Below are 19,481 nucleotides of genomic sequence, written 5' to 3' on the forward strand. Positions count from 1 at the left end.
GTTATATCTACAAAGGTTCTTCATACAGCACAGCCAGATAATTCTGCCATTCATAAGTAAAATGAAACGCAAGAGATAACTAATTCAGGGCTCTAATAAAAGTCTTCAAACCCCTAGAGACTTTAGGGGGCCCAAGAAACCCCTGAATGGTATGCAAAATTTTACACGTGCATTTTCCTAAGAACAGGTTCCCTGACTCCAAAAGAATTGGATCTCACAAGATTCCAATTCGATCCACTCATATACATGTTGGGAAACAGAGCCGGGGGAAAATAAAATGGCTTGTTAGATTAGCACCCAGGTTAGAAATCTGACTGCTGATGTTTCATTTTTCCATGTCTCCAAATACCACCTGATTTCCTTAAATGGGATAAGTCTGACCCGACTGTGACTGTCCTGTCTTTTTTTATAATAACTACATGCTGTATTTATACAGACATGCCAGTCAGATAAGCAATTAGCTGTTTAATCTACATAACAGTTTCTCAGTAGAACTTTTCAGACTCTTAGAGTGGGAATATGGGTACCACCTATTGCTTGCTACATCTGGAAAATTTCTAGAGCCAAGACTGCATGAGAACTCCCTGCAATTATTTGTGGAATGTATTTTCACTTAGTTTTCCCCAAGCATGGAGTGGAAAGGCAGCTGGTCAGTCCGAGGATCCTATGGTTTTTCAAAAAAAAAGAATATGAAGGTGAAGGCAGAGGCTCAGCATCAGAAGGCCAGTTCGCATCCTGACTCTGCTGCCCAAGCTGCAAATGACCTCTCTAAGCCTCAGTTTCCACATGTGTACATGGAGATGAAATAACAGTATTTGCAAGGATGGTATAATAATAACATAATTTAAGAAAATCTTCCAACATAGTTCCAAGCACATAAGCAGTGTTTAATAAATACCTGCGCAACTTCTTTTGAAGTCAAACCTTTAGCATTTTGAGATAAATATTTAGCTACAATTTTATATGCAAAAAATAGACTGGAAATAATAAACCAATGGACTGAAAAAATAGAAAGTCACCTCTCCTTGCATTCACTTTACACGTTATCATATGTAACAGCTGCAACCAGAATCTATAAACCATGGACAGGGTCACTGAGGAGCAATGAGGACTAGAAACTTTATTGCCTAGGGGCTGCCCGGTGGCGCAGGCGGTTAAGCACATGCGCTCTGCTGCGGCGGCCCGGGGTTCGCCGGTTCAGATCCCGGGCGTGCACCAACGCACCGCTTGGCAAGCCATGCTGTGACAGCGTCCCGTATAAAATGAAGGAAGATGGGCACGGACGTTAGCCCAGGGCCAGTCTTCTTCAGCAAAAAAAGAGGAGGATTGGCAGAGATTAGCTCAGTACTGATCTTCCTCACCAAAAAAAAAAAAAACTTTACTGCCTAAACATATTTTAAGAAATACTCCATTTTTTATTGATTTTGAAGCTTATTTTAAAGCTAGGTTAATTTTATATTTACATATTCTGAACTGAAGATAAACCTTTCAAGCCTCAGGCTTCAGCCTCAAGCAGATTCTGTGAAAACAGCTTCTTCTAGAAGAGATGATCTAAATCAACAGCCAGCCAGTCTCAAATCACTGCATTCTTGGAGGAAATTATTTCACAAGAAATGTTTTTCTCTGATCATAGCAACACTTTGAAGACTTCAAACATCAACAGAGATTGCGGGAAAAAACACGTCTTTCTGAAATGCCAATTTTTCTGAAGTAACCACCCCTCAAAACACTTTAGTCACTTCAAATGGTTTTAAGTGCACACTGCGTTATCCCACACTGAAAGGAGAGATAGTGAGAAATGAACAGAATAATATTTCAGGATAAAAGTATTCAACAAATTCAAATGTCAGGGCAGTACAGAGACTCTATCACACATATCGGCACGTACGATTTCATCGATTTTTAATGCTACTCAGCTTAAATATGGTATTTGTTTGTAACCAACTTAAAAGAGAGAGATAGGAGAGAGATCCAACACTTGAGAGACAAATCCTCATCTTCCAAAGGTAGCAGAGTTGAACAGCCACCGTTCTCTGGACCCAGGTTGCACTCCAGTTGTTCTAAGACATTTATTTCAACCTTCACTGACTCATGAACCAGATCATTCACTCCAAGTTCAGCTTTAAAACTGCTTTCTTTATGAGTGCATTTAAAAGGCTAATTTCCAGGGTTGGAGGTTTGTCACTTATTAATTTTAGGAGTTCCCAAGCTCCTATGCAATCCTCTAATAGACTTATTTTGACGTACATCTTGTGAGTCATTGTGTTAAAAAAGAAAACACATAAAAATTGGTGTTCTCATTTTCTTTTATCATCAAGCAATGACAATATATGAATTAGAGTAATACAATTCCTTATAGTAGCAATCAAATAAAAGAGTCAAAAACAAGTTATACTTAAACAGTCCATACATATGTACATATAGTGAGAGTATATATATATATATATATATATATATATCTACCTTTAATGTACTGCAACCTTGTTGTTTTTGTTTCATTTTCTTCTACCCCATTATCTAACTTTCTTTCTAAAATCATTGCTCTCTTACTGACTTCTTATCCATAAACCAATCCTCATTCTGTCACTGACTCCTTAATCTGATCTTTCTAATTTTTTGAGAAAGAGCTTGGAGAGGAGAACATCCTCTTCCCAGTAACACTGATGTAAACCTTCCTCTTATTCCAATCCCCAGCCCTGGTCTCTGCTAGTCTTCTCATCATCACTCTACGATGGTCACTGATGAGCCACACATACCAAAACTTACAAGAGAATTACAGATTACAGAGCTCCTGACCACAGGGAAGTGCTCTCTGTCATAGAAGACACTGAGGAAATACATACAAAATTTCCCACAATAGCCTAAAAATAACACATTTTAAGAAAGGAAAGAAAGAGTCTCCCAGGAGAGAGAGAAAATCCTCGAGTTACACTGTCCAATATAATAGCCACCAGACCCCTGTGGCCACTGAGCAGTTGAAATGTGGCTAGCCTGAACTGAGATGCACCAGCAGTGCAGAACACACACCGAAGGTCAGACTTGGTATGAAAATAAGAATGTAAAAAATCTCACCCATGATGTTTCAAATTGATTACATGTTAAAATGATATTTTGGGTATATTGTGTTAAAATATACTACTTGAACTAATTTCACCTTTTATTTTGACTTTTTTACTGTGGCTACTAGAAAATCTAACCTTACATATTTGGCTCGCATCGTGTTTCCCCTGGACAGGGCTGGTTTAGTGCCGCCCTTCAGAAACAGTATTCTGGTGTTAGAGTGCTCATCTAAGCTATACACGGAGATAAATGCAGGTAGATAAGAAACACTGGTTCTCACAGTGTGCTTCCTGGAAGAAGTTGCTACCCCAGACCTGCTGAATCAGCAACTCTGGGGTGGGCCCCAGCAATCGGTGTTTTAACAAACCCTCAGGGGATTCTGTCGCACACTCAAGTTTGAGAATCACAGATACAGAAGAAAATTTACAACAAATGTTCCAAATCACTTAAAATCATTTTCAAACATGACCATGCTGTGGCCTTGCAACAACTTGGTCATTAGGGTCAAAAGCCCCTCAAATCCCATGTGGAGCATGAAGACAAGAAAGGCCTGCAGCTGAGTCCTGGACGTCGTCAGACCGCCTCGGCTGCCAGGACCAGATGTGCTCCCAGCCCCCAAAGCCCAAGCACACGCCAGGCCCTACCTCGGGCTGTCGGGGCTTTTCTATCCATAGGACACATGGAACGGAGAAGGATGAAGACGAGGCAAAGCAGAGAAGAACAGAAGATTAAAAATGGTTTTCCAAGTTCTAACAGACACATCCACAGAGTGAAAAACAAACACATTCATATTCCTTTGTTTCACTGGTGTTACTTGAAGTTGAAAGAGAAAAGAAAAAACAAAGATACATCTAATTTGAGAAAGTAGGTAAGTTAAGAAATAGAAAAAGATAAGTAAGGGGAAAATGCAGAAAAAGAAGGGGGAAAAAAACAGGGAAAAGGAGAGTAAAACTTAACAATCAATCATTTCTGTGTGTGTGCACACATTTGTACATATGCCATTATATCAAAATACCACATTTTATCAATTCTGAGTATTGTTCACATTTTAAAGTTTCTGTGAAATTAGAATGTGTCTTACAATTTCTCTTGTCAGATTTGATGAAATTTGGTATTTTTATTCTGTTCTTAGAATCTCATTTCCAAATATAACAATATAGCTGAAAAAAGGTTTTTTTACTTCTGCTTCCTAATGCTTAGACCACTGTTTATCTTAAAGTAATTTACTGGTTATAGATCATTAAAAAAAAGAAAATTACACTCATTCAAATCCATCCAATTGTGGGTTTGTTTTCTCCTAGCATATGGTATGCTAACTAGGAATAATATGAACAATTCAACTAAGCAGGGGCTTCCAGTTCCATATTCTAGAATGCTCAGTACTCAGGAAGATGTAAATGTTCCACGATAGGCATAACTGTCAACACTACACTTCAGCAGAAGCCTACTCTTCCTCGAATGGAGCTGCCGTGCATTTCCTAGGAAAGCATTATGATTTAGAGCTTTTTATTTAATGTTGCTAGTGCAGACATTATTATCCCGCGGCAGATGATGTATTTCAAGTTACCAATTGTTTCCATAATAATACCCAGCAACTTAATTATATATGTTAACCCTATGATATAAGAGGAAACATTTTTTCTTCAATACAAAGTCTCATATTTCTCAGTATAATCAGCTATGTAGAGACTCTGCCTGCCACTCACTATTCCTTTTGTTATTTTATATATCAAACCCCCACCTTTCTCTGTTCCTCTTTAAGCACAATAATACAAGGCTTCTCGATTTTTCTTGGTCTAGATTCTAGAAGTACATCCTCTCCCTTTGGTTTCTCTCATTTTTACTGCCCTCTCTGGACCTTTTTTATTTTTGCTCAACTTTCTCTGAAATCGTATGAGCAGCAACAGTGAAACATTCAAGTCAAGGACAGCTTGATTTATACTCTCCTAAGACTACAATTTCTTTCTAAATCACTCTAAATTGTGTTTTAATATACATGTATGTGTGTGAGCATGTGTGTACATTTTAAAACTGTTGCCCTCAGAACAGATGTTCTAATGGAGTTTTGGGCTAATAGCATCTAAATCTTTCTTCTTGAAAAGCTATAGCTAACTGGAAAGTCATCTATTTTCAAGAGCAGTTGGGGATATTCCTTCCAATACACATTCCTTTGGCTTTGGCTCCCCATTAGGAAGATACGGCTTATTTCTCCATAATCGAGGAGCATGACTTAGTGAGTGAGGGTCAGACTTTGTCATGGCCTTACTCGGAGGGACAATACAAAGCAAGGTTCCCTTTGAAACCAGCAAGACACAAAGACATGATGATTTGTCTCTGGATTTTAGCATGACATACTGATCAACATGGTAGAGAAACATTATAGCTCGCATTTACAAAACATTCACAATACAGTTCGGCATGAACATTCACAATGCCATGCCTGCAAGGGAATCCTTAAGGGAATACTAAGTGGAATTGAGAATGTTCTTTTTGTGGCTCAACAAGGTTAATCCTGACTTTTAATAAATAGAAATTTTGTGGTTTTAGAGAAAAATGTTATTTTTCACTGAAAGGTTTTATCTATTTTTAGAAAATTACCCCTAAACAAAGTTCACGGGGTATTGAACAACTGAACAAATGTGACTATAGACCCTCAGCTTCTACTTCACCTCCAAGTCTGAGACCTCTCCTTGTGGCTAAATCCAATTAATACGTTTTAGTCCTTAACTTAATGGGTGTGCATAATCTGACACTTTTCATGTCTCTACTCCCTCCTTCTTGCAGACCACACCTCCCTTGGCTTCCAGACTTCACATCAACCTCCTGATGTGATGTTCCCACTTCTTAAATCATTTCCTGGGGACGATTCTTCCAATGCACGTCCCTTATCAGCTGCCACTCCCCAGTTCTCTGCATCACTTCTTTTCTCTCCCTGAAGGATCTCCTCTTCTACACTTATGGCATCAATCCCCACCGATATATTATTGACCTTTCTTGGATGTATCAAAGGCATCTCAAACTCTCAATATTTATAACCATAAACTCACAATACTCTCCATAAAGCCTGCTCTTCCTTTTTTATTCCCTATTATGGTGAAGGGCAACATCTTACGCTCACCAGTCACCCAAGCCAAAACTCAAGGACTTCCTCCCTGAAGTCCTTCCTATGTCATCAGTCACCAAATTCTACTGATTCTACTTCTCTATTATTTCTACAATCATTCTCTTCCTTTCATTTCACTTCTTTTCAACTACAATCCTAACTCAGATCTGCATCTTCACACTGTAGCTACAGAGATGTTTCTCAAATTCAAATTTGGCCATGTCTCTCTTTCTCACAACATTCCAGGGATTCCTTGCTGCCTTCAGGAGAAAGTCCACTCTCCGCAGCACAACATCAAGGCTCTCTGAGGAAGGCTAGGCCCGCTCCAATCTCAGCTCATGCCACTGGCCCTTTACAATAACAGTGTACATCCTCAAGGCACTGTGCTCTTGCCTCTGCAGACACTTCTTCCCCTGTTGGCAGTGCCCACTAACACCCATGCCACACACCCCCACTACCTGGCCTGGAGAAGGTCTACCAGATGGCTAAATCTCATCCAGGCACCTTTCTTATTTGACACCACAAGACCATCTTCACGTCATACCATGGCACCGTTCACATGAAATTATTGTTTTTTAAATGTGAACATATTTGCCTTTCCCCCTAGATGATGAATTCCTTGAGGATAGAACCAGGTCTTATCGGCCCTCCACTTTCAGTGCCTACTACAGTGCCTGGAACATAGAAAATGTCAAATAATTACCAAATGAATCAATAAATGCACGAATAAGGGGCTGGCCCCGTGGCTTAGTGGTTGAGTGCATGCACTCACCTGCCGGTGGCCTGGGTTAGGATCCCGGGCGCGCACCGACACACCGCCTCTCCAGCCACGCTGAGGCCACGTCCCACATACAGCAACTAGAAGGATGTGCAACTATGACATACAACTATCTACTGGGGCTTTGGGGGAAAAAAGGAGGAGGACTGGCAATAGATGTTAGCTCAGAGCTGGTCTTCCTCAGCAAAAAAAAAAAAAAAAAAAAAGAGGAGGATTAGCATGGATGTTAGCTCAGGGCTGATCTTCCTCACAAAAATAAATAAATAAATAAATGCATGAATTAATGAATAAATCATCCACATCAGTCTCAAAGGAGCAATTCCACATTCTAACACCTGCCTGTGACAAGGATAAAGGGAGACAGGACTACGATGTGTATTAACTTATTATATCAGTTAATTGCTTGTATTAATAGGATCATAGACATGTAAAGGCCACTGAATGCATCCCCAGTATCACAAAACATAGTGTACATTAAGCCTCAGTGCTTTGAAACTTAGTCATCTAAGATTTTGTGCTACTTGCAGCAACAATAAGACAGTGTGTATCATCGTCCTAGAATCACACTGTAGGAAAAGTAAATGCAGAGGGCTGTTTGATCTTTTATACACATGTCATTCACAGAACAATAGCAACTGTACCACCCAGCTCAGGACAGCTCAGGTTGCAGTCTCTCACAGTGTGACCAGGATGGGGCGGCCAACAGCAAGCATGGCCTTCACGTGCCCGCCTGCTAATCCTAGAACTTCTTCCCTGCTTCAGAAACATGGCGTCAGCGGGAGAAGTGACCTGGAGTAACCAGATGGCAAATGGAGGGTACTAAGTCCCACAGGACCCCACCAGCTTAGAAGGGTTTTCTTATAAAGCAAAGGTTACCCTCAGGAGAACGTCCCAGGGGACGGTGTCCTCCCATCTTCTCTACTCTCCTCTTCTTTGTGCATCTCTCTTCTTTGGCATCTGTTTGTGTCATTCGGCTCCTCCTTTTATGCCAATGATCCTAACTCTGTACAACGGGCCTCAGCCTTTGAAGGTCTTGGTTTGTGTTTCTAACTGTCTGACAGAAACCAAAATCCTCCAACTGGGGACACGAAACGTGGATGAAAAGGTAGAAACTTTCTCTAATACTATTAAGATTTCCTTCATTAAGTAGTAGATAATAACAACAATAAACAAACACATAGGGACAGAGATTGGATTGGTGGTTACCAGAGGGGAAGGGGGGAGGGAGGAGGGTGAAAGGGATAATTCGGTACATGTGTGTGGTGATGGGTTGTAATTAGTATTTTGGTGGTGAACATGATGTAGTCCATGCAGAAATAGAAGTACAATGATGTACACCTGAAATTTTTACAATGTTATAAACCAATAAAAAAAAAAAAGATTTTCTTGACAAGGTCTCATATAGAAAGAGGGTCTCAAAGAATTGTACTGTTGAAAAGGGCAAGAGTTGAAAGGGGCCAGTGGTTAAGCACTCAGCACTGATATGACACAGAACTGAGCTGGATCCCCAAATCTACCCTTACTACCCGTGTGATGCAGGCAAAGGTTTCTTAATCCCCATAAGCCTTAGTCTCCTCATCTAAAAACTGGGAATGATAACAGCAGTCACTATATCATGAGACTGATTGTTCTACTCTCTGGCTCCTTCCTCTACGCCTACAAAGCTTCTATTGTCTCCAAAATCTGAATTTAAAAAACATAAAACACTTTGCTATTCTCTAACTCTTGTCCCTAAATCCCTCCTTGCCTTTTCCATATAATTTCTTGAAAGACAGTCTATGGTCTGTATTTATGCTTGGTCTCATTCTCCTTTCAGCTCAACATTCTATAGAAACTTCTTACTTCAGTTAATAATGACTTAATTGGCAATTATAGTCCTTATTCATGCATCTTGTTTGCAATGATGAAACAAATCTGAAAAGAAATGCAACCTTTCTCCATGGTAGGAGCCTCAAGAAAAACTCGCTGGATGGGCTAGATAGAGTGTTTGCCTGGAGCAACCAGAAGCAGCATAATGGAAGGGATGGTAGAGGAATGGTCCTGGAGAAGGGAAGCCAAAAATTAGCGACAGAGGAGATACTAGGATCAAGCAGTGAACACACACAGCCAAGGAAAACAAGTGAAGGGTGTAGACCCAACAGTGGGCATCTGGGCCCATTTTCATAAGGTGCAGTTATTTGCCGCCTAGGTGGGCAGCACTCATCCTACTTAAAGTCTCTGTAGCATTTGTCACTATTAACCTCCCTCCTCCACATTTTGGAAATACTCTCTTCTGTTCTGGATCCCAGGACATCACTCACTCTTGGCTCTCCTCAAGCCCCTTGGACAAGTCCTTCTTAGTTCCCTGCATGATGTCATCTCCTCTCCCTATGCTGAGGTTTTGCACTCAGCTGGGCTCCCTTGTCTCCTCCTCAACTTGAGCTGATCTGATCTCGAATCCATTTCTTCTTCTTCTTGAACATAAAGCTAGAATGCACTTCCCAGCCTCTCCTGCAGTCAGGTATGGCCATGTGACTGAGTTCTAGCCAAGAGGAAGCAAGCATAAGTATGTTCACCATCTCCAGGACTGGCCCTTAAAAAACCCCACTCGAGATCCTTCACAGTCTTCCCCTTTCTGCTGGCTATATGCCCACACCTGGGGCAACCTTGGCAGTGAGGCATTGAAGACGGCAGAGCATCTTTCAACCTGGTCCCCTGAATGACTGCACAGAGAAAAGCCTTCGCTGTGAATCAGAAACACATGTTGGATTTTATGTAAGAAATAAATTTCTACTGTGATAAACCACTGGAATTTTGAGGTTTATCTGTTACAGCAGCTACCATCTTTGCTGTTAAATCCCAAATCTATATACCATTAGTCCAAACCTCTATTCTTAACATTAGACTCAAATTTCTAATTTCCTCCTGCTCCTTTACCAGACTAACTCCTAATATTTTTCAGGAATGATTCCCTGGACCTCCCAGTCTGGCTTGGGTTTCTTTCCCACGTGTTCCCACAGTGTCTTACTTACTACAGTTAACATAACTGTCTGTATAATCGTTCTGCCTCCCCAACTCTACAGTGAACTTTTTGAGGGTAAAGACTGTGTTTTAATGTCCGTATCCTCTGTGCCCAGTTGGCATGCAGGAATAGTTTCTTGTAAGAACAAATAGATGAATGAATAAATAAAGGAATTACGATTTGTCATATTAAAAACATGAAGGCCCAAAGGTGGGGTGATCAAAGTTTATAAAATAATAAAAGGATGGAGAAGCTGAATGGGGAACTTTTAAAATTAATCCTTAGAAAAAGAGAAATAAGAAGAAACTGTTAAAGGTTGAAAAAGGGATTTTAAAGATTTGAGGGCAAACAAAAGAAGGCTTTACTGAGTAGTTAGTAAACTTGAACTTCTTATAAAACAATAGGGGATACAATAAAAATTTGTAAACATTACTAAAGGAAACTTGGTTTATTTAGAGTATGGCCCAGGCCTTTTGAGGTTGATCATAAAGAGAAAACACAGCCTTCCAGAACACATCCCTTTGGTACCTGGAGGAGAGGAGACATTTAAAGCACCTCTTTTGCAATAATATCAACATCATTGTTTAAACACCTTATAGCAATGTTGCCTCCTGTTCCACCAGCTAACACCCCAGTGACAATTCACCTTGGTGCCCCCACCCACTGCGCATTAGCACTTAGAGCACCTACACAGAGCCCAAGGTGGGAGGGTGGTGAACAAAAGTGGGGCTAGAGAACAATCCAGAACTTTCCAGGGCATTCTTTCTAGCTCCCTCACCTCTCTGCACACAGAATTTTCCTGTGCAAGCCAAGGAAGAATGATTACAAAGCCCATGTGTGACTTACAGAAATAACCAGCATTGTCACTCTGCTTCCAAGACTTCCCCCCTCTCCATGCCTGGGAAAACCCACATAAAGGAATAACCAGACTAATCAAAAGTCTGACTATTTCAGTGACTTCTATTTACTCTATAAAAACTGACTTTGAAAATACAGATCATAAATGATAGCCGGGTTCTGTTCATTCTTGACCTTTCAATTGCTTTCACCAGTCGAGACATTTAACTTTCATCAGCAAAGATGTGACTGACCGAAAGGGAGCTGAAACATAAAACAGACACTTCCTTTTTACAGAAACAACATTTAACCTTTAACTCAGAACTTCACACTGAAAGATTTAAAGTACGCACTCACCTGTAGCTGGGATATAGTTAAAGGGTATCGGAACAATATCCAGGTAACTCCTTCACTGCAAGGTGGAATAGTGAGAGAGCCTTCATACACCCAGTAATCACGCAGCAGAGGATCTGTGCAGCCACACGGACGGGTCGCAAAAAGGCAAGTTAATTAATAATAACTTCCAAGACTCCAACAATAATTTTCAAAATTATAAACTGTCCAAATAACACTTCTCAAACTGATGCCATTTTTAAACTAGAACCTTCACATATGTATTCTTAAACTAATCATCATGGAGAAAATAATCAATGGAAAACATGATGAATTCTTTTTCTATCATTTATAGTGATTTCTATCAACGGATTACATATACTGTACATATCCAAATATGGCTATATAAACTTTATATATATATATATATTTCAAGTTTAGTCACTTTAGGAGACATGTATCCATGGTTTTCTTTTTACTTTATTGGAGGATTTACCTGATTGATTACAGCTAATATTTATCGAATGCTTACTACATACAAGGCACTATTCTAAGCATTTTACCTTAACTCACTTAACTCTCACAACAAACCAATGAGATAGGTACCATTATTAGCCCCATTTTTCAGATGGGGAAACTGAACCATAGAGGGTTACATAATTTGCCCAAGGTCATTCAACTAATAACTGGCCGAGCCAGGATTCAAACAAAAGCAGTCTGGCTTCAAAGTCTGTGTGTTTAACCATTCTGTTCTGGCTACCTTTATATTGCTTCTTCAACAGCAAAATATTAAAATCATATTATGATAGGACAAAAGAAATCATTCCTATGAAATCTTTTAGCCCTGTATTAGAGGAATTCATGACTAAATATGATGGGTAAATATTCAACATATGGCAAAAACTGGTTTGTTGTAGAGCAATTAAATGTAGAAAGTAGAAGATTCAATGCATTCACCTATTTGGTTTTGTTTGAAACACTAAGAAATTTCATATACTTTAGGCAAAGAAATGTGAAGACCAAAATTTTGCACAAAACCTTTAACTACAAATTCTATTCTGAGTAATTTATACACAATTCTTACCTGATCAAACATAGCTAAACAATTAGAATAACAGCTAAATAATAGTATCATTGTAAAGAGGTTACCTCATAAAATTAGATATAATCACTCTAGAGATTAAAAAGAACTTCACTGACAATCTGAGAAGTATATCAAGGTTATGTTATTACGCTAGTGCTTGACACAGAGGTAGCAATTTTTACAAATGAAAATCCAAAGAAAATTCTTCATGGATTAATGGAACCAGTGGCAAAGTGTCTATTATTTTAAAAAGTTTACTCTCATGTTTAGAGCAATCTGAAACTGGAACCTACTACAGAGAAAACAAATTGTAAAGAAACTTTATTAACTAATAATATATAGTTATCTATACTTGGAGGGAAACAATGCAGTCATAGCCACACAATTAAAATTCACCTTACGTAATCAGATGAATTCTTACCTGGTAATAAAGTGTTAGGATTAAAGCAGGGTATGGTTTTGGACTTCCCCTGAAAAAGAAAAAAATTTATTCCATGTTAATATAAAATTTCTAAATTTGAGAATAAAAAATTTACTAGCACTGAAAATCCAGGTTGAAGTCTTTTCTGAAAGGCATCATTGGACCCCACAGATCTGTAGGTATCTCATTCTGTCTTCTCATTGGAGTACCAGTGGCTGGTTCCGACAAGATACTCCTGCTCTATGTCTATGGCTATTTTCTTCACTACCACAGTTCAGTTTCCCTATAATTCTGGTGTGAAAGTTACAACTGTCTGTCTAGTGTCCGTTTTGTCCCACGTCAGCTACTTTTCCTGCTCCTAGCACAGCCATACCAGAGACTTGGGCCTTGAGGTAAAACGCTGGAACCCTGGCTTAGGAGATTCTTTTGCAATGACTTTCCTCCTGCTGCTTTGATCTCAGCTCTTAACTTCTTGGCATTACAACCTGGCTCCCAAATTCTTGTTTGGTCCCATTTGGACTTGGTAACTCAGCTCTAGGATCTATTCTAGATGCTCTTCTCCTCCAGAGATGAAGGTCTGACACTAGGATGTAAACATTCAATGTCAATCAACTTTTATCAAAGCTAGATTTAAATTTCAATAAAATATTTGTGCCATTATTCAACAATTCACATTTAAGATCACTATTTTAAATAGTGCCCTTTAAATTGCTCTGGCCTTAGAGGCAGACAGACCTGGCATGGCAGTGCTATGTCTTTCATAAGATTACGCTACTAACACAGACATAACGGGGAAAGTTAATGCATAATCTCGAAGTCTCTTTCTTACTTTTAGGGACCATTTGACACATTAAAGAATCCAGCTTTCTTGCCTCTCGCCATCCTCCTATATTCCATAATGACTGATATCCTAGTAGCTGAAGAAAGAAAGCAAAATTTCTTGACCCATATTGGACAAATGTCAGTCAAAATGTATCCTCGCCCCCTTTCTACCAGCTTCTCCGACTAGCTTGTGCTTTCCCTCGGTAGCTGCATTCATTCTGAGCCTGCTCAGGAGATCTCCAATAGAGGTTCTTACCTGGTTCAAGATGCCCTGGGCCTGTGCTAGTATAGAGCTAATCAGACCTCATTCCCAGATTGATTTTAGGATTGGCCTTGGGTCTCTGGATCCCTGTGCTGTATCTCCAATAGCCATACAGGATTAAACCACTCCCCCACCAAGGTCACTCAGATTCAACTGACTCAGTGTGAGCATAAAAGGCTTATACTGTTTATAACAGAATCTAGCTTCCCAGCAATGCTGGGCCAAATCACTACAGGGTCAGAGCAATCTAAACCACCTTCTCTGGGATATATTATCTTACGGCTTACGTGTACTTGTCTTTTTTTGTTTTTACATAAATACTTTGAAGTATGGTTGCCACAATTTTTGTTTCATTTACACATTTTCCTATAACCAATGGGTGGACAGGGTTAACTCAGCAGGCCTGGGTTGCTTAATCCGAGATATTCCAAAAAAAGACCTGTCTTCAAGACTGGCCCTTGGCTGGCTCCTGGCAAATAATCTCTGAGCCCTTGAACCACGCCATATTTACAGTGAACGCCTGTGTTTTTATGCCCATGGCCTTAGGCCATGCTGTATAAGTTTGACCAGATAAAGTTTATCCTGACAATGTGACTGATAGTGAATGCCTGGTGTTGCTCAGGGTGGAGTGGGAGGGCTGGAAGCAAAGTAGCTGAGGTCGGTCACACAGGCATTACACGCTTGCATGACTGACCCCTAATAAAATCCCTGGACACCAAGGCTTGAGCAAGCTTCCCTGGCTGGTAACACTTCGCACATGCTGTGACACATTGCTGGGAGAATTAGGTGCATCTCCAAGGGTCTCCACTTGGACAGAACACCTGGAAGCTTGTGCCTGGTTTGTCCTGGACTTTGCCCCACACATCTTTTCACTCTGCTGATTTTTGATCATCTGTATCCTTCTGCTGTAATAAACCACAACCATGAGAATAACAGCTTTTCTGTGAGTCCTTTTAGTGAATCATCGAGCCTGAGGGTGGTCCTGGGGACCTCTTTCACAACCAGTATTTGCATTTTCTTTTAAATAATGACTTACCTTATACTGAATATCCTGGAGGATTTCAGTCACAGCCTTCAGGCCTGCATGTTCTTTTCCTATCTGAAATATGTCAAGCATAATCCATAACCACAAAATTTTTAAATGCTTAGCTTTTACTCAAAATAACTAACAGAAGCAAGGCTTAAGTCCACCTGAATGTCTTTCTTGGGGAATAATTAAATGACCTTTTTATTAATAACCAAGTCAACATCTACTAACCACAATTAAAGTTGTAATAGAAGCTAGTACAATAAAGGATTAGATATGCTCTTGGACATTTCCAAAATCCATTCTAAATTCATTCTTGCTGTGTACAGGTATCACCCACTGTGCTGTAGATATCAAATGATATAATATTGCAATATAAACATTTCAAGGATATTTCTGAATTAAAATTATTCATCACAAGCCCAAACTCGTCCATTTTTACCTTCGGTATTTCTAGATTACTGTTACAAAGATGTTACAAAGATTTTATCAATTTTGAAAAAGTTTTATTAACTCAGAAAAGTGAGTAAGTGATTTCATATGTTAAAGTCACCAAAATCAGGACATTTCTTGATTCCCACTGGACAATATCACTTTTTTATTCTTAAACAAATCAGAATATGCTGTTCACAGCTTTCTATTTTAAAACATTATATATCATTACATACTTTTAGTGTATAAAAAGCTCCAAAGAATTTGAGACTTTAAAAAAATCTGATATTAAGTATTCTTGACTTTAACTTTAAAAATCCTAAGTGTATTCTGATTTCTACTTTTCAACCAAGTTTCGATGGTCCATGATAATGGAGGACAGTAATAGCAGAGCTAATTTATAACCTCGGATAAACAATTATTTGTTATCATTCACTTTTTCTCTTCCACATAAATTTTTGGATTACGACCAATAAGGAGCTAGAATAGCTGTCAACATGTTCACCTTCTCTGTTTCTCTCCAAGCGAACCACTTGTGAAATCCACTAGGAGAAAGGGCACCAAAGAGGAAAGAACAGAGACAAGAAACTTACATCATCTAAGATCGGCCAGTCAGTTCAAAATAATCAAGACTTTAACTATGTTCCAAGTGGTTGCAATTCCCTAGATAGGCTCTAAAAACAGAAAATGAATGCTCTAAGTCAAAAAAAAAAAAAAAAATGCCTCAGCCAAATTACTCATGAGTGCAAAAGCCTGGACCTTTAGGCAGAAGCCCTCATCCGATCTTCAGGGGACACGGCCGTCTCTGTTTTATTGGTTTAACCATGATATAGCATTTGAATGCCTACGCTGACAGCTGGTGCCTGTTTTCATTTCACACACCTCCTGTCAGATTATCAGTCTTTGAAGAGTCCACATCTGAACGTTTGTTGTAAACCCGCATAACGCAGTGGTTCAGGAGCAAGGTCATTTGCATTAGCTGCCTGAGTTCTGATTGTGACTTTTTAGCCTTGAGCAAGTTTACTTAACTTCTGTGTCCTTCAGCTTCCTCAACTATACAGTGGGGAGGATAAAAGTGATAGAGCTGAAGATAAGACTAAATCAAACAAAGAACTTAGAACAGGGCATGGGGCATCGTAATTCAATTAATATCACCCATTATTATTCTTACTCAGAATGCCATACAGTATGAAATACAGTTTTTACATATAGTAGCACTTAGTAACTATTACTGGCTCCTTCTATCTGTAAGATTCTTTACTTTCTGGGCAAAATTTTATATCTTGCAACAAACTCCAGTTATTGTTCCATCTCGTTCCTTTCCTTCTTCGCCAAATTGCTATCTGAAGAGGTTACAACAACCAAAAAGCAAGTATAGATGGTACTCTGCACATCTCAGCCCCTAAATCCTATAGCAGTCCAGGTGACAACACAACCTGGTGCCAAGAGTCCACCAGGAACCATGAGACCAATTAACTTCTTAGCTCTCACCTTTGCCATTTTTCACCATCACCCAAAATGCAAACCTTCTGGTCAGTTTCCTCTCCTAGAATCTCAGCCCTGCACAGCCCTGTGTTTTTCCCCTTCTAACTCTGATCTCCTCTCATTTTCCACTGTGCCCTCCGGAACAGGATGACTCCGCATCTTTGACAAGCTCTCCCACCACCTCCGGGTCTATGTGAACCCCCTGGGGTTTGCCCGGGGCCACAGCTCTCCGAGGCCTTTCGAGTAGACACTGTGCAGTCTCCTTCAGAGACAGAACTGAAAGCTGTGGCCAGTGCCCTGCTGTTACCTTGGGATGGGTACTCTGACTCACATGCACAAGGCCATCCTTCTCTGAGCAGACCATCCTCCTCTGATACTATCACACTCTACTTGTTCCAAAGCTAAACTGTTATAAAGTTAAAAAAAAAAAAAAAAAAAACGACCCATTGGTCACTCCCTCGTAGTCATCACCTCTTGCTGTCACTCTGGAGAACTTCAACATCCATGTGAGTGACCCGTCCCCTCCCTGGCCTGTCTCTCTACCCCGCAGTCCATGGCTTTCAGCCCCATTCCACCTCAGCAAACCAATCCTGAGAACACACTCTGGATTTGTGTTCACTCTGAAAACTTCAACTCCAAGGGACCACTCCTTCTGACCATAACTTCTCATCCACCCAGCTCTGCCTCTCTTTTCTCTCTCTTCCCATCTCTGATTGCAAGAGGCCAAGGCTCTCAGGAGCCTCTTGGCTTTGTCTCTTTCCCTTCCTGCCTACACTGAATAACATCTCTTCAACCACTCTCAATGCTCTAATCCCTTTGTCCTCCCAAATCATCTTCTCTGCAATGGGTCGATGTAGCAATTTGCTAGAATTCTCTACTGCTCTATCTGGATAGAGAACAATCCACAATACATTGTCCTGTACAATCTGTGACATCCAATCTCAAGTGGGTCTCCCACACTGATTGTCAAGTCTCTTCTCATTACTTTCCTGGGCTATTTCAAAACCCAATCCCACACCCACATTTCCCTTGCTCTATAAATAATTTTGCTTCATGGGTCTCAGAGATAATAAAGGTCATCAGGCATGAAGTCCCCTCATTTCCTGCCTTTCTTCACCTACTAATTCGCCCATTTGTACCCACCCTTTCCTCCTGGCCCTCTCTTTCAGAGAAAGGGTGGGACCCCTCCTATCCAAAGTTATTCCGTCCACAAAAGCTCTCCATCCTGTGCCCTCCTGGCTCCTCAAGGACTTTTCTACATCAACTATCCCCTCTCTCTCCAGTATTTTTAAACTCTACATCTGCTAGCTCTTTTCACTCAGAATAAAAACGTAGGCAGATCTCAGATCTCAAAATTAAACAAACAGAACTTTGCTGTACATTACCACTAGCTATTACCCCTCTTTTTGTTCTCAAGTCAAACTTCTTGAAAGGGAAGTCTATACTCACTGTCTCTCACCTTCTCCCCTCCATCCTCCCATTCCTGTCAGCTGAGTGCAAGACCCCCCGTAAGGATTTCCTCACCTCCCTGCTTTGGCTGGCACTCCTGATTGGTCCTACTTTCCTCATGAACTTTCGCTCTCATAGTTCCTGTAATTTTACTCTCTCCTGAGATATCCTGAATTTTTCCTCACAGCAAACGTATGGAAAGTTAGAACAAGTGTGCATGCTCTCAAGCTTCCCTTCCCTACAAGAACGAGCTGGCTCTAGGAAATACTGATATTCTTGGCTTCCAATTTGGTGCCCTTTTAGTCCATGTCACCTATTATATGCTAATAATCAGTAAGTGAAAATATTTAGTTTATCACATCTAATTCCACTCACAAATATTTATTGAGTACCAACTCCAAAGATGAAAATAATATATTCTCTTCCCTTCTATATATGACTACTCAGTTATTTGTATTCTTATTTTTATTGTATTGTATTATTATTTTTATTCTTATTTTTTAATAACAAGACATTGCCTTCTACTTTTACTGTATCAACCCTCAAATTTGGATGATTTATTAACTTTTTCAGGTTACAAAAAAATGGACTTTAATAGCTATTACTATACTAAAGATTATCAAAATGTATTTATAAAATTAAAAACATTTTTATCATTATTTTGTGATTCCATTCTGTTTCTACGATGCAGTTATAAAATAGAAGGAATATAGGGCCTGCCTGTGAAAAAGCCATGAAATAAATAGTGAGAAGAGGATGCATTTAAAAATGTAAGGATTTGTTTGGTTTTTTTTTTATTTAATTTATTTATTTATTTATTTATTTTTCCCCCAAAGCCCCAGTAGATAGTTGTATGTCACAGTTGCACATCCTTCTAGCTGCTGTATGTGGGACGCAGCCTCAGCATGGCCGGAGAAGTGGTGCATCGGTGCGCGCCCGGGATCCGAACCCGGGCCGCCAGCAGCGGAGTGCGCGCACTTAACCGCTAAGCCACGGGGCCGGCCCAGGATTTGTTTTTAAATTCTATGACTGGTATAATACTTGCAAGACACTAATTTTAAAATATAAAAAGGCTAAAACAAGATGGCTACTTTTAAACATCGATAGAGAAATATCTTAGGAAGAAATTTATAATAAAAATTGCTGTAATTAATAATACTATTGAAATGCATGCCACAAAAAAGCAAGTTTCCAAAGGCCCATTATCCAACTCTCTTTGGAAAATTAAGTCACTAAAGACCACTATGCTAACGTTACCGCTCTAAACCCAGGTTATCCAAGAGGCAGCCTGGCACCTCGCAGAGTTGCAACAGTGGTTTCTGGTCTTGACTGGTGACATTACATCCCTGTGTGACTGTAAACAATGACTTGATCTCTCTGGCCCTTG

The 19,481-nt window shown here is 39.8% G+C and overlaps 1 protein-coding gene across 1 annotated transcript in view; it reads right to left on the reverse strand.

Annotated features, from left to right (window-relative positions):
* Positions 1-19,481, reverse strand: part of CA8 (carbonic anhydrase 8) — an 88,561-nt gene that overhangs the window by 21,107 nt on the left and 47,973 nt on the right. The window contains exons 5-7 of the mRNA XM_058528753.1: positions 14,738-14,800; positions 12,618-12,666; positions 11,137-11,249 (exon numbers count right to left, since the gene is read on the reverse strand). Of these exons, the coding sequence (XP_058384736.1) occupies positions 11,137-11,249; positions 12,618-12,666; positions 14,738-14,800 (225 nt within the window). The remainder of the gene's footprint in view (positions 1-11,136; positions 11,250-12,617; positions 12,667-14,737; positions 14,801-19,481) is intronic.

Source organism: Diceros bicornis, chromosome 33, assembly GCF_020826845.1.
Source record: "Diceros bicornis minor isolate mBicDic1 chromosome 33, mDicBic1.mat.cur, whole genome shotgun sequence".
In the NCBI taxonomy this organism is placed as follows: Eukaryota; Metazoa; Chordata; class Mammalia; order Perissodactyla; family Rhinocerotidae; genus Diceros; species Diceros bicornis.